The sequence below is a fragment of the Elaeis guineensis genome, chromosome 2 (genome assembly GCF_000442705.2).
Source record: "Elaeis guineensis isolate ETL-2024a chromosome 2, EG11, whole genome shotgun sequence".
In the NCBI taxonomy this organism is placed as follows: domain Eukaryota; kingdom Viridiplantae; phylum Streptophyta; class Magnoliopsida; order Arecales; family Arecaceae; genus Elaeis; species Elaeis guineensis.
This window is the reverse complement of record NC_025994.2, coordinates 1,080,293-1,095,292: the sequence shown is the minus strand read 5'-3', so window position 1 is coordinate 1,095,292 and position 15,000 is coordinate 1,080,293. Positions and strand designations below refer to the sequence as shown.

At 40.3% G+C, this 15,000-nt stretch overlaps 1 protein-coding gene across 1 annotated transcript in view; it reads right to left on the bottom strand.

The window, feature by feature from the left end:
• LOC140855405 (uncharacterized) overlaps positions 1–5,247 on the bottom strand; it is an 11,117-nt gene extending 5,870 nt beyond the window's left edge. Inside the window, exons 1-2 of the mRNA XM_073251288.1 lie at positions 4,964–5,247; positions 4,788–4,888 (exon numbers count right to left, since the gene is read on the bottom strand). Of these exons, the coding sequence (XP_073107389.1) occupies positions 4,788–4,888; positions 4,964–5,120 (258 nt within the window). The 5' untranslated portion in view covers positions 5,121–5,247. The remainder of the gene's footprint in view (positions 1–4,787; positions 4,889–4,963) is intronic.
• Positions 5,248–15,000: the final 9,753 nt, after the last annotated feature.

Here is a 15,000-nt window from a genome sequence, read left to right as displayed (position 1 = left end):
CTAAAATCTGAGTGGTTTGTCGCTCATGACTTTAAGAAAAATAAAAATGCTTTCCATTGCATCATTATTTATGGTTTCTTAATCATTGTTCCGAAAGGAGGTTGTACTGTACTTCAGCCTCTGCCACTACACCATGGCCCTTGGAGGCCTAACATGGTGTCCAAGTACATGGAAAGCCCAAACAATCATGGCATCAACTAGAAGCCCATGGTGAACCAGCCTATGTGTTTAAAGGGGTAGGTAGTTTGTTTAAGTTGACGATTCTGCTACTTCACAAGATCCATTTGGTATTTTGATTGGGTCAATTACTCAACAGTCAACATTTTCTACATTTTTTTAAATTTTTTATGCTTTTTGTTTCCTTATTCTCTTTACACCTCCTTTTGTGGCTGAAAGGAGAAGAAAGACATCAATGTCTGGTGGAGGATTAGTTGTCTTTTCTCAATATTTTTATACTTCTCCCATTTTTTGCTTATGTTCTGCTTACCTTACTCCTCTCTTGGCAACTGAAGTTCGCCTACTTTCCTGCTACAATTTCACTTCTCTCTCTCTTTTGGAAGTAATTATAGGTTACAATGTTCATTGTGCTTTATCCTCATATAGCCATATTGTTTTTCACTGTACAAGGGAAAAAAAATGATTGATGGTTATTCTACAGAGTACAGATATTAGATTTTAATATCAATAATAACTGATTATATTGATTATCGACAATCATTTAATAGGTTTTTTAAATGAAATGCCAGTATATATTAAATGCCTACCTTGGGCTCAAGTCACCTGTTGTGGTGCCTGCCCTCCCCCTGCCATGGTACCCATCGAGTGCTTTTAGATAGTGGCTTTCAAAAAAATTATGCACCCTGAATGCCATAATTGGTGAGACTATATATCCCATGTTATCAAAATCCAACCAACTACGAAATCTATGGCCTTCATTTATTAGTAATATCTTGTATTCTTTGTATGTAACTAAGAATTTATCAAAAAATTGATCCGTATTTGGATGAGCCAAATGAGCAATCCAGCAAGCTTGCTTGCCAAAGATAACTCTAGCTAGTTTGAGCTCATATCTCATCAGATTGAGTTAGGCCACACATATAGGGTGAGCATGGATGAGGCTAAGCTTCAGCCAAGGGTTTAGTAATGCAAGTGGAGCCAAAGATCACCTACAACCCAACCAACATAACATACATCCCTACTATTGATCGATCTTCCACCATTTCCTAAATAGGCACCAAAACACCCTGTCTCCAAGCCTCTCATGAAAATGACTAAGATAGGAAACAAAGAGAAGAATAAACCTTAAAGGTTAGGATTTAAATTGAGCTTGGCCTAGATAGCTGCTTAGGCACTTAGTTAGCATATGACAACAATAGACCAAAAAGAAAAAGGTGTTTTCTAGGTTTTTTCAGTTATTAACTCAATTTGCTTTCTAGCTTTTTTAGACATAGGACAAATGTTGGTAATTAAGATGTGGCAAATATATGGGAACATAAGCATTGCAAGCATCTCCAAAGGCTGAGAGAATAGGAAAAAGTACAACAAAAATATTTAGGTCTTTGAGGTTAAAGAAATTGGCTTAATGTCAACCAAGCTTGAACTTGCTACGTGAAAGTTTGTTAAAGCAGTGAAATTAACCTACATATTATCAAGGATTCAAATAGAATATAATTAAAATCAGTGTATTAAAACATCTTAGGTGCACTAAAGCGCAAAGGGCTTTTGGCGCCTAGGCGCTAGATGCAAGGCTCAGGCGCATGCCTGAGTGAATCTAGGCACCAATTAAATGTTCCTAAAACCTCCAAGTAAATGTTGCTTCAGCCTATAGATGCAACCTTTAGCTTTTTTGCTGTAAAAATTACAGGTGACATTGTTTTTGTTTTTAGGATCTGCCAAATAGCCATATTTCCATCCTGAATCTTTTTTAACATTTTCAGAAGCCATGCTGCATGTAAACGAACAGTTACATGAGCATGAGCATGACAGGAAAAGAAAAATAAAGGAGAGAGACAAGAATAGGCACGGCATGAGAGTGGCTGAGAGAGAGAGGGAGGGAGAGATCGGTTAAGGAAGTACCGGACAGCAAGCAAGGAGAGAGTCCAAGAGTCTTTCTATTACGTGTAGTTGTGTTCTTCACGTTCACTAGTTAGACACTTTGTTTCTCTGGTTTTCTTGCTAAAGGAGAATTCTATAAGATGTGGACTTCTTCTTGATCAAGAATAGTTTAAACTTTAAAATTTAAATAGAGATAGACTGTTTGGTTTTGGAGTTTGTTTTTTAGTTAAACGAAGAGGCAGCTGGCAGCCCACTCTAGAGTCCCTACATAATTAAAACTCTTAACCTAACCAGCTGTATATTCCTTGTTTTACTAAAATTCTTTAACCTAGTAGCTGAAAAGTCTTATTGGACACGCTTATTGAGCGCCTTACATGAACCAACCAGCGCACGCCTAGGGCTCCTCAAGTGCGTTTGAGGAAAAATGCCTCGCCTGGCTGTTATTAAGTGCTAGGCATCATGCACCAGCGCCTAGTGCCTTAGGCGCGCCTAAGGCACGCTTTTTTATTCACTGATTAAAATCATTTTCAGAGCAATCTGATTATAGAATAGGTCCAACAAATAAATTTGTTCTCAGGAATCTACATAATCAAAGGAGAAAAATGGAGTGAAAGATAGCCAGAAAAATTTGAAAAAAATGGAGAAACAAAGAAATTGATGAAAAAGAGAGCTGAACAAAAGCAGGCTAAACCTGACGTTAACCTTATTTTTCTTTAGTTTCATAAAAGTGCAGCATAACTATGATATTTTTGGCCGCTTATAGGCCTACTCAAAGGACTTATCTTGAGCCACTTTAGATGCACTGTTGAGTCCCTTTGCTATTCGTTACGTTAGAGACTGCAACCCCAAAATTCCTAGCACATGACCCTTATTTCTCCAAGTTATTTGAATCTAATTAGGACTTAGCTAAGAAAGGGGTCAGCTAATTTCAGCAGACCAACTAAGTTTCCTTTGGGACCTTCCAGACCCTCCATCATGGATACAACAGCAAAAGAAAAAGGAAATACTGGGGGCTGCAGCCAATAGAAGAGATCTTTTTCCATTTCCCAAATTACCTTCAAATTAATAAAAATTGACTGAACAACAAAAAGACCTAAACAGCATGTTTGGATAAGCATTTTGACCTGCACCTATCACAACACTATAACATAGAAATGAGCATAGGAGCTTCTTGAATTGATCAGTTGCTTTTAAACTTTTTGGTGGTTCATGGACCCAAAAATGTTCCAAGTCAGACTACTCTAGGAATTAAGGATAGGTTATGGGGGTATATGTCTGGTACTTCCTGAATTTGCATTGCAGAAAAGCAATAGCTGCCACAGCAAAAACATCAGCCAACATGATAATATTTAGGATATGCTGGTAAGCTCCTGGTACTGGTGACATTCACCTCGCAACATCATGTGGTTGGGGAGAGAGGTTATATCTAATTAAAGTCATACTCCTCAATGGATCTCTATTGGTACTTTTATGCTTAGTAGTTGGTTTCTGACAATGCTGCTTGATGTAAATGGAAATGTCATCATATTACCATTGTTTCATGCATCTTACATCTAAAGAAAATCAAAACAACACATAAAAATCTCAGACAACAAAATGTACTCCAAAATGATGCAAAAAAACTCTTCTTAATTTACTTTATATCATTCTTTTAGGCCCTTTTTTGTGTATTTCATGATAACTGGAAGCAAAGCTAGCATAAAATTGAAACTACAGAGTTCTAAGTGAAACCAAAACTGAGATTCCAAACCTTACTTCAAAGCCCTTCCCATCTAATGCAGGATGTTATAACATCTTTGCTTCAAAGGATCTTCCTTCTTAAATTTAAGTCTTAAACTTATCTTCATCATGCATAAAAATGTGAAGAAGGCTAAGAAATTCTTGAACAAAAATATCAACTCAACTCAACAGAACAAAGCCTAAATCCCAAACTTGTTGGGGTCAGTGACCTGAATCTCTCTCCTCCATTCCACTTTGTTTAAGTGGCAACTTTCTAAGAGATGTTGAGATATCAAGCCCTTATGACATCAACATGATTTTCAGTCTACTCTACCCCTCTTTCCTTCTACATGTATAATCACTTCTTGAAAAGTATTTTTTTAAAAAAAAAAATCAGTACCTTTTGGATTTAATGTTGCACCATCTAACTAGAAAAACTAGAAGATGTACCATAGCTCAACACAATTTAGCATCTATAAATCTCCCAAGCATTGCAACAACTGAATTCAGCAATTTCAACATGTGTGATGCTTTTTTGTCAAATCAGATATAAGTTTAGCAAATATTATGGCTTCTGTAAACCATGTACCAGTCTCCTGCAAATTGAAAGATCTTCTTTCCAAAGCATGTGTCAACAATGATCAAATTCCATGACAAGTAAAAGTATTATAGCCACTGTGCGAACGCGCTAGCTCTAGATGTAAGTTACACCATGCAAGTTAAGAAAATTGAAAGTAAAGCATCCGTGAATTTACCTCCTATGGAAGTTGCAGAAACTTGCATCCAGCATTCGACCTTAAATGCTATTACTTTAAAATTTGTTGGATCTGGTCATTTTATCTAGACCAGATGTTTGACACTAGTCAAATTATTATTTACCATTCCTTCTGAAATAATCAATTGTTGGGCTTTAAGGGATAGTTTATTATTTAAATCACCGAAATCAATCACAACAAGCACAGAAATAGTGATATACAGAAGATCTTGTGAGGGTTTTTGCAGAACTCTCTTACATGTTCAATCATGGGAACTAAAATCTGATCCAACAGCTCCTCTTTGTCAACAGCCTCCTTGACATGTCTCCGCAGACTACAAAGCGAATCATCCAAGAGACCTGCACCAAGAAAAACGCATCATAACAAAGTCCCAGGAACTGAAACCCTAGTTCTTGAAAGGAGCCAAAACCAACCGGCGGAGCCACTCCGCGAGGGGGGAGAAGAGCCGATGCGGGACAAGGCTGCCTCCAGGTGACCGGGGCGGGAGCACAGAAGAGTGTTCATCATCCGAGCAAGAGTTGAAGGGGACGAAGTCGAGTCCGGCCTCCATATGCCATCCCTTGTTTCCATCTTGGCGAGTGTTTGGAAGTGGTGGCGGTGAAGAGAAGGGTGGATAGCCTCCGAGCACTGAAAGCAGGCACCCCAGATCAGGGAGTGGTGCCTCGGGCGACGAGAAAGAAAGGAGGGTTTAGTAGCAAAGCCGACCTGGACCCGGAGCCAACCGATCGGGTTTTACGAGTCCGGGTACGGTCAGCCAACCCCGAGCCCAGCAGGTGACGTCGGGTTCCGATCACATCCCACGGACTAGAAACTAGAGAAATAGAACAATAAAATTAGGAAGGATCCGTTTGATTCATGAAAAAACATTTCTTTCCGAAAAAAATAACTTCTTAAAAAAATATTTTTTAAAAATAAAATTTTAATATATTTAATTGATCATAAAAAAATAATTTATTAAAAAATAATTTATATTTGATTGAATATCTATTTTTCAAGAAATACTATGCAGAATACCTATTATACCCTTAATAAATATAAGACTATACATTTACTCTTAAACTTTATATAAATAATAATATTATATTTATATTAATATAAAAATAATATTAATATATTATAATATAATATTAAATCATAATAATTTATTATATTAATATAATATTAATTTATATTATATTATGTTAATATAACATTAATATTTTAACATAATAAATTTATTAATATATTAATAAATATAATATTATATATAATATTATATCAATATAAATATTAATATATTAATATAAATATTATATAGATATTAATAAAAATATTATATTAGTATAAATATTAAAATATAATAAATATTATAATATTAATATAATATTATATTATTACTATTCAATATTTCATTCTAACCATTCATGATATTTTACAAAATCTTAGCCATAGATTTTAAAAAGATATTTTAGATAAGAAAAAACATCACCATTTTTCATCCCATAAGAAGGGCTAAAACCCACATCCCCCATGAGTTTTCACTTTCTATGAAATATGGGAAGTGACTTCTACGGAAAGAACTTTTTTTATTCTCTCTCTTCTCAAAATTTCAACCAAATAAGAGACTCTCTTTCCACTTCCTAGGAACTACCTCTTCCCTCCTCCACTTTCTGCAAACTAAACGAGTCCAAATTGTTATCTATCAAAGTGGAAGTGAAGCTAAGACCTTTCACTTGAAAAACATGAGAAATCAAGTAACAAGCTAAAATGAGACAATAGTGAATTGTAAATGAACTTATCAATTTGCTAATGACATGGGGATATATGATTGGCCTCGATCCATGTCAAAGAAGATGCATCTCGGACATGACCAATCGCATGATTGTGACCCAAAATGAAATGGGGCTGTGATCTTACTAGATCAAGATTTTTTGTGATAGTTATGCGCAAAATTAATATATGATCCCAACGATACTGATAAGGCGCCCAAAACCACCTATGGACAATTTATCCTGGCCACATAATGAACGTGGAGCATGATCTCCACAGGCACAGCCACCGCTCACCATGGAAATGGCTACTTGCCTCTCTCTATATGTAGGGAGTGTTGTGGGGTTGCCTTACCTTGGCCTTCATCCTCGACATCTATCTTCAGACCTCATCTTCGGTTGACAGTCGATAACTTGATTAGATTAATATCGAGCCCTTAGTTGGATCCAAGCCGACGACTTTCGAAGTCCCAACAACTGAGCCATTATAAAGAGAATGTGGACCAGTGCACTTTCCTTACATTCCGGATGGTTGCAACGAAACTCTCAACAGTTATAATAAAACATGACAAGTGGGTTAATGCCACTTAATACCCACCACCTATAACTACATCGTGGATCATATTTCTCCATGGCAGCTACTGGTTATCAAGGTAACGTATTCTTTCCCTTCTATAAAAGAAAAATATAGAGCACCCTTAGGTAAATTTTTTAGGATCAAAAAAGCACTCTCTTGTTAATTCTCCCTCACTATTTCCAAAGCTCCAGCTAACTTAAGCATTGAAGATCCTCCATCGGAGAATCTTTGATGACTAGACTTTTCTTGTAAGACCTGTGAGTGTCCAGACATCCTCGGATCTCCACCGACCACTGAGCTCCACCTCAGACACTCGCCGACCATAGCTACTCCTCCTAAGTTTGAGCCTTGCAACAATAAATTGATGCCAGAGGAAGGATCCAACCTATTGAATAATGAAAAGTTATGATAAAAATCAAAGCTCGCAAAAACTCCATCACTTACCACCAACAATCCTCTTAGTAAAGCGTGGGTGGTGCTGTGTAGGCATCTGCTTCTCAAGGACCTGCACAACCACCCATGACGGTGGATCTGCAGCAATTTGATGCCTTGGTCCGACAGGTCCAGGCATTAACTGATGTTGTTCAATATCTTCAACAAACTACCGAGCAGCAGCAACACCAGCAACCTATTCTTCAAGCTATGCCCTCTCGGCATAGCCATTGGAATTGCTTTCTGGTCTCAAAAAAAGGCATCCGAAGTGCACGCTAGTATGTCCTAACCGATCGGTGATCACCACCTTATCGGGGTTCCAGGCACAAAGAACTGTGCCGATGCTCCCGGGCCTCCTCCGACAGAGATTCAACCCCACTACTCTCTGCACCTTAGGAAATCTCGCATAGAGGAGGATCTAGAACAAAAGGTCCAAGAGAGTAAATACTGTCTAGGTGAGGTGTAAATGGGAAACCAGAGGAATGATGATGTCCTCAGCTTCAATTTTTGACCGCCTTTCTCTCACTTTATTCTCTAAAAATTGATCTCGGGTTGGTTTAAGATGCCGCTAGTAGAGCTGTACGATGGCTCTATCAATTTCTAGATCACCTAGAGGGTTATAAGATCCTTATGATGCTTTAGGGCACCTCGGACGCCCTTCTCTACCTCATCTTCCTAGTGACCTGAAGAAGATGGCATGAATCTGGTACTCCAAAATTTCAATCGGAGTCTATTTTTTCCTTTGAGCAACTTGAAAGATAATTTGTTACTCACTTTGGCAACAACTAAGTTCAACCTAGGAACTCGGACAGCCTCTTTTGAATCTATTAGAAAGAGGGTGAATCTTTGTGTGACTATGTGGCGTATCTTAATGCGGCCCCATTTGTTGGGTGGATGTCTGGCCAAGACACCACCTCCCAAGATCTTTTCAGTACCACGCGATGCAGCAGAAAGAAAGAAGAAACAAAACAAAAGGAAAAACAATCAAAATACGTGGATCAGCCACAAAAGGGCTCGCCTCCACGGGGCATGCAAACTTCACTATGAAAAAAAAATTTTACAAGAGGAGACCTCACCCTCAACCCTTGTACACCCAATTCTCTCTCACATGAAGTTTCTCTCACAAAAGCTCTCTCTCTCTTGGAGACCCCCCTGAACCCCTGAAGAGCCTGGCGACCGCTGTCCAGGAGCCTCCTGCTCCTTCTCTCACAGCGCCTCACGCCTCTCTCTCTCCTCTCGATTCGTACGGCGGCCAGAAACCGAACGCCACACTCTCTGTTTCGTTCTCAGGCTTTTTAAAGCCTTAAACATAGGTTAGAGAGTGATTAGGAATCCTAAACATAACCAAAAAAAAACCCTCCTGACCGTCGGATCAAGATCGGGAGCGTCCTCGACCCTTAGATCGCACTCCGGTCCATGAAATAGGGCCGTGGACCGCGAGAAACGCGTGGGAAACGCCCACGCGGTCCGCAGGCCGGGCCGTGGACCACCCGGTCCACGGTGGACCGGGGCAAGAGCCAGCAGGCCCGCTGGCCTGGGCCGGCCCGCGCGCGGGCCTGCGCGCGCCTGGGCCGCGCGCCCGCGTGCGCCTGGGCCGCGCGCCCGCCTGGGCCGCGGGCCCCCCCCGCGCGGGCCTGGGTCGCGTGTCCCGCGCGCCGCTGCCGTCCGCCGCCGGTCGCCGGCGGTCCTCCGCCGCCTTGGTTCTCGTGCCGACTTCGAAAGCTCGTATCTTCTCCATCCGAGCTCCGATTCAGGTGATCTTGGTCTCATTGGACTCCATTTTTTGCCGCGAACCTCGCTGTGGGCTCATTGTGGGCTGAATCTCGAGGCATCAAATCCTAACAATCTCCACCTCGACTCGATATTCGACCTCCTCCAAACTCCGAGAGCTTCTGGATCTCCTCGCCCCCATGCCCTGGGGCAATCGCCTGCTAATCATGGATGGGCAAACATGGGAGTCGAGCCAGACTGCTCGATCCCATCTCCGTCATATGCTGTGCTCCTCCTGACCTGAGACCTACTCGGGGCATCATCCTGCGGCAATAGGAATCTTACCTTGCGACGTCGCCTCTCGTCCTCCCGAGTCTCTTGTCTCGTGCCCGATCCGCCTCTTGGAGCTCCACCTCGCTCTGGGCTCCACCTGGCTCCCGATGCTCCACCTCGCACTGGGCTCCCTGCCAGGTAATAATGTCCTCTGCTCCCCTTCTTCCCCTCCAGCACAATCCTATCGCCGTGTAGCACCCTCAGGATTCCTCCACCAGCTACCGTCCTGTAGCCTCTCGAATCCAGTCTGCTAAGTGAGATAAGATTCCGTCTGAAATCGGGTATGTATCGGACCTCCCCCAATCTCCTCACTGCACCGTCATGTGTCCTCCAACTGACCGTCCTAATGCCTCTGATCGCACAGCTCGATCCATCCGGCAAATATACAGTGCTCTCACTGTTCTCCAGGGAGTCAAACTGCTCTTCTCTGCAACACACATGATAGGGGCATGCAGAATCTAATATCCACTGTTGGGAAGAAGTAGATACCTCGTCAGATATCTCCAGGACATCTCCATCTGAATCACTGCCGGCCGTCGCTACAGCAGCCACCGTCCGATTTTTCAGTTGAGGGCAATCTCTGGCTAGATGCCCCAACTCCTAACACCGGTAACACCTGGTTTTGCTCAAGTCCCTCCTGGACTTAGACCGCCCTCGTTGCGATCTCCTGTCGCTCCGTCTACCGCCTCCTGCACCTCCAGAAGCCACCAAAGCTGAGTATCGACACTTGAGCTCGAAGCTGGGTTCTCTCTCCTGAGAACCTCGTTCTGGAGTATCGCCGCGGTGACCTCGTCCATCTTGATAGTGCTCTTCCCCACTAGAAGAGCAGTCACCAAGGACTCGTACGAAGAAGGAAGCGACGCCAGCAAAACCAGCACCCTGGTCTTCTCCTCAACATTCTCGCCAACGCTGAGAAGGTCGGTGAGGATCTTCTGGAAGTGGCTCAGATGCTCCTGCATGCTCTGTCCCTCAGTCATCCGCAGTTGATAAAACTGCCTCCAGAGGAAAAGAGTGTTGGTGAGAGACTTCGCCATGTACAACTCCTCGAGCTTCGACCACAGCACCGTCGGGGAAGTCTCGCTCAGCACATGGATCACCACCTCATCCGCCAGGTACATGCGGATGGTACTCACCGCCTGCATTTGTAGCTGTTTCCAATCCCGCACCTCCATGGTGGTCAGCTTCTCATCGCACAAGAGAGCTTCGATCAACCCCTGTTGGATGAGCACGTTCTTCACCCTTGCCTGCCACAAGGAGAAATTGCTCTTACCATCAAACTTGTTGATCTTCATTCTGATTGTTCCTGTTTTCTCCATCTTCAGTCTTGCTCACCACCACTGCAATCTGCGTCCTTGTATCGCCTTGCTCTGATACCACTTGTTGGGTGGATGTCTGGCCAAGACACCACCTCCCAAGATCTTTTCAGTACCACGCGATGCAGCAGAAAGAAAGAAGAAACAAAACAAAAGGAAAAACAATCAAAATACGTGGATCAGCCACAAAAGGGCTCGCCTCCACGGGGCATGCAAACTTCACTATGAAAAGAAAATTTTACAAGAGGAGACCTCACCCTCAACCCTTGTACACCCAATTCTCTCTCACATGAAGTTTCTCTCACAAAAGCTCTCTCTCTCTTGGAGACCCCCCTGAACCCCTGAAGAGCCTGGCGACCGCTGTCCAGGAGCCTCCTGCTCCTTCTCTCACAGCGCCTCACGCCTCTCTCTCTCCTCTCGATTCGTACGGCGGCCAGAAATCGAACGCCACACTCTCTGTTTCGTTCTCAGGCTTTTTAAAGCCTTAAACATAGGTTAGAGAGTGATTAGGAATCCTAAACATAGCCAAAAAAAAACCCTCCTGACCGTCGGATCAAGACCGGGAGCGTCCTCGACCCTTAGATCGCGCTCCGGTCCACGAAATAGGGCCGTGGACCGCGAGAAACGTGTGGGAAATGCCCACGCGGTCCGCAGGCCGGGCCGTGGACCACCCGGTCCACGGTGGACCGGGGCAAGAGCCAGCAGGCCCGCTGGCTTGGGCCGGCCCGCGTGCGGGCCTGCACGCGCCTGGGCCGCGCGCCCGCGTGCGCCTGGGCCGTGCGCCCCACTGGGCCGTGCGCCCGCCTGGGCCTCGGGCCCCCCCCACGCGGGCCTGGGTCGCGCGTCCCGCGCGCCGCCGCCTGCGGCCGTGCCGCTGCCGTCCGCCGCCGGTCGCCGGCGGTCCTCCGCCGCCTTGGTTCTCGTGCCGACTTCGAAAGCTCGTATCTTCTCCATCCGAGCTCCGATTCAGGTGATCTTGGTCTCGTTGGACTTCGTTTTTCACCGCGAACCTCGCTGTGGGCTCAATGTGGGCTGAATCTCGAGGCGTCAAATCCTAACACCATTGAAAGTGCATAATTTTGAAGAATCGGTTGCTATGTTGGCACTAAAGCGAGGTCTCTGCAACGAGCACCTCATCTACTCTCTCGATAAGATGTTCACAAGGGATTACACCGACCTTCTAGCACAGGCTCGAAAGTATGTGCAAACTGAAAAAGGTAGAGTTCCACGCAAGCAAGAGGGAGGTCAGGCTTGTTGGATGTCGACATCACATGGTGTTGACCTTATAATTGAATTTGATGATTCTAAAATTTTGAGAGATTATGGTACTAATCATGTGTTTCAAGGATGGATATAGAATTTTTTAGGTACTTACAATGAAGAAATCATCCATAGAAAAAATTTTCTCAAGATGCCAAGTCATAGGACTTAAAAGAATAAGTTCTCACAAGTTTGGATGGCTCATTATGAAGAAAATAAATTTTTAAAAAAAAATTATTTGGAAGCATTAAGATTAAGAAATTCAAGTTTAAGAGGCAAAAATATGAAAAGAATAAAGTTGGAAGGTTTTGAATCGATTCCAAAAGATTTCGAATCGACTTCAGTACGTTGGTATTAAGTGGCACAGAGCTCAAGTCGACTCGTAAATAGCAAGAGTCGACTCTCTCTCAAAAAAATAAAAAGTAAAATTTTTGAGTGCAGTCCATGAGCTGACTCATAGGACAGACGAGCTGACTCGTAGTAAAAAATAAGTTCATTCGAAATGAAAACAAGTCGACTCCTAACATGAAAAAGGCATAACGGCTAGTTTTTTTATATTTTTTCAACAGCTAATTTTTATTCTTAATGGCTATTCCAAGAGCTTCAATGGTCAAAATTCATTCTCCAACCACTTCTAAAGTTATAAAAAGCTAGAGAATCATTTGAAAAGATAAATTAAGTAGATTTAAAGAGAGAATCTTTTACTTTTATGAAAAATATGGAATATCCAAAAAGAATAAAAAAGAAAAATTTGAGCACAGATCTCAGTGGATTTTTAAGAGTATTTATCTTCATCATTTTTACATAAACACACTGTAATCAGAGAAATTATAATAAAATTTTCAAAGAGAGTTTGGGGAGTAGATGTAGATGTGGATTACATCGAACCACTATAAATCTTTGTTTGTTTGCGTTATGACTTTGCTTTTTGCTTTACTTATTTAGCTTAGTTTTAAATCCTTGTAAAACATCATACATATATCTTGAATCTGTTGCTACTTGAATCGTGCACATCGTATCTATTTAAATTGATTTAACTAGAAGCACATAATTACCTGAGAGCTTAATTTGATTAAAATTTTATAAGAACTTAATTCATCCTTTTGGGTTATTATTTTTGGATAACAAGTAGTATCAGAGCAAGTGCTTTATTATTAGTTATTGATTTAGCAGTCAAAGAGTTAAAGATCACGATAATTCAAATAAAATTTTTGTTTAATGAAGGATATTCTATAGATAGATCCTCAAATTATATCTATTGAAAAGCTAGGATGAAAATTTTCATATAAGCACATGATTATAATTTATAAAAAATTATAGTCAATGGCCTGTACACACCTAATGTATTAACTCATGATAAAGAAATAGTCCAATTAAATACCAAAGCTATGAATATGCTATATTGTTCATTAGATATAAATAAATTTAATGTAATTTTTCATATATTTTAGCAAAATAAATTTGGGATCAATTGAAAACAACTTATGAGAGAGCACATCAAGAAGAAGAATCATGTTCCAAAAAAGATATGAAAAGAAGAAGAAAAAGAAGAAATAAAGGAGAAAGGAAACATCAATCAAGGGAGAGCAAAGCAAAAAAAAGAAAAATGAAAAGGAGAAAGAAGGTATAGCAAATCTTTGCCTCATGACTCAAAATGATGAGATAAATATTGAAAATTCCTTCAAATTTATCTTTAATGAATTATTTGAAGCCTTTCATGTGCTAATAGATGAATACAAAAGGATAAGATTGAAAAACAAAGAGCTAAAGAAATCAAATCAATTTTTAATTGAAGAAAAAAATAAAATATTGAGTGAAAAAGAAGATCTTTTGAATAAAAAGAAAGTATTAGCTAAAGAAAAAGAGAATTTAGTAAAATCTAAAAAATTTTTAGTTGAAGAAAAAGAATAGCTCTTAAAATTAGAGATGTTAATCAGGTCTGGTCGGATCATAAACGGATCAGATCATAAATGGGTCAGATCATAAAATCGTCAACCCAAACTCGAATTATTTATTAAATGGATCAAAAATTCAAACATGAATCTGATTTATTTATTAAATAGGTAATCCAATCCGATCCATTTAATTCATTTATTAAACAGATCAAATTAGGTTAAACAGATTAAATGAGTTAAACAAGTTAAACAGGTTGGGTTAAATGGGTCAGAAACAGATTAAACATGTTAAATAGGTCTTAATGGGTTAAACATATTAAACAGGTCGGGTTAAATGGGTCAGAAATAGGTTAAACATATTAAATGAATTATCTGATTTAACCCAATCTAAATATTAAATGAATTAAACAGATCAGATATCTAAAATGCAAATCTGACCCACTTATTAAATGGGTTAAACGGGTTGACCCATTTATGATCCAAACCCATTTAGCTTAAATCCAAACCTGTTTATGGTGGATCGAATACAGGTTGAGTTGGCGGGTCAGATCATATTTTGCTAGCTCTACTTAAAATCTAAAAAATCTCTTTTAGAAAAAAATATCAAATTAAGAAAAGAGATCGAAACATTGAAGCCTATAGTTGATAAATTCATATTAAATTCTCAAAAGCTTCAAATGATTTTTGAATGATCAAAAGATCGTTTTTGATAAAACTGGACTTGATTTTAATACCTTACAAATATAAAAATTTATCAAAAATATGTTTACTGGAGTTTATCATGAAAATCATTCTATAGTTTGCTTTAAATGAAACAAAGTAGGTCATAAACTTTCTAAATACAATATCTATACGAATGGTCATACTTGTGTCAAACAAATTTAGATTCCAAAAAGAACCATATGCACTAACTCAAATGGATCCAAAAAAGCTTGGGTACCAAAAATTAAAAAATAATTTTGCAGGTATACTAAGCATTCAAGGGCATGAAAAGAGTTAATTCTTAAAGGATGGATGTTTAGGACTTAAGTTGATGGGTGATGATGTTTAGTATAATTGATTAATTTTGATCATTTATCAATATGTGTAATGATCTTATTCTATGCCTTAAATATTTTGAATATATTGTTTATTTGCATGCTCTCTTGATACTTTATATCATGTTATTTCAATTGTTAGTTT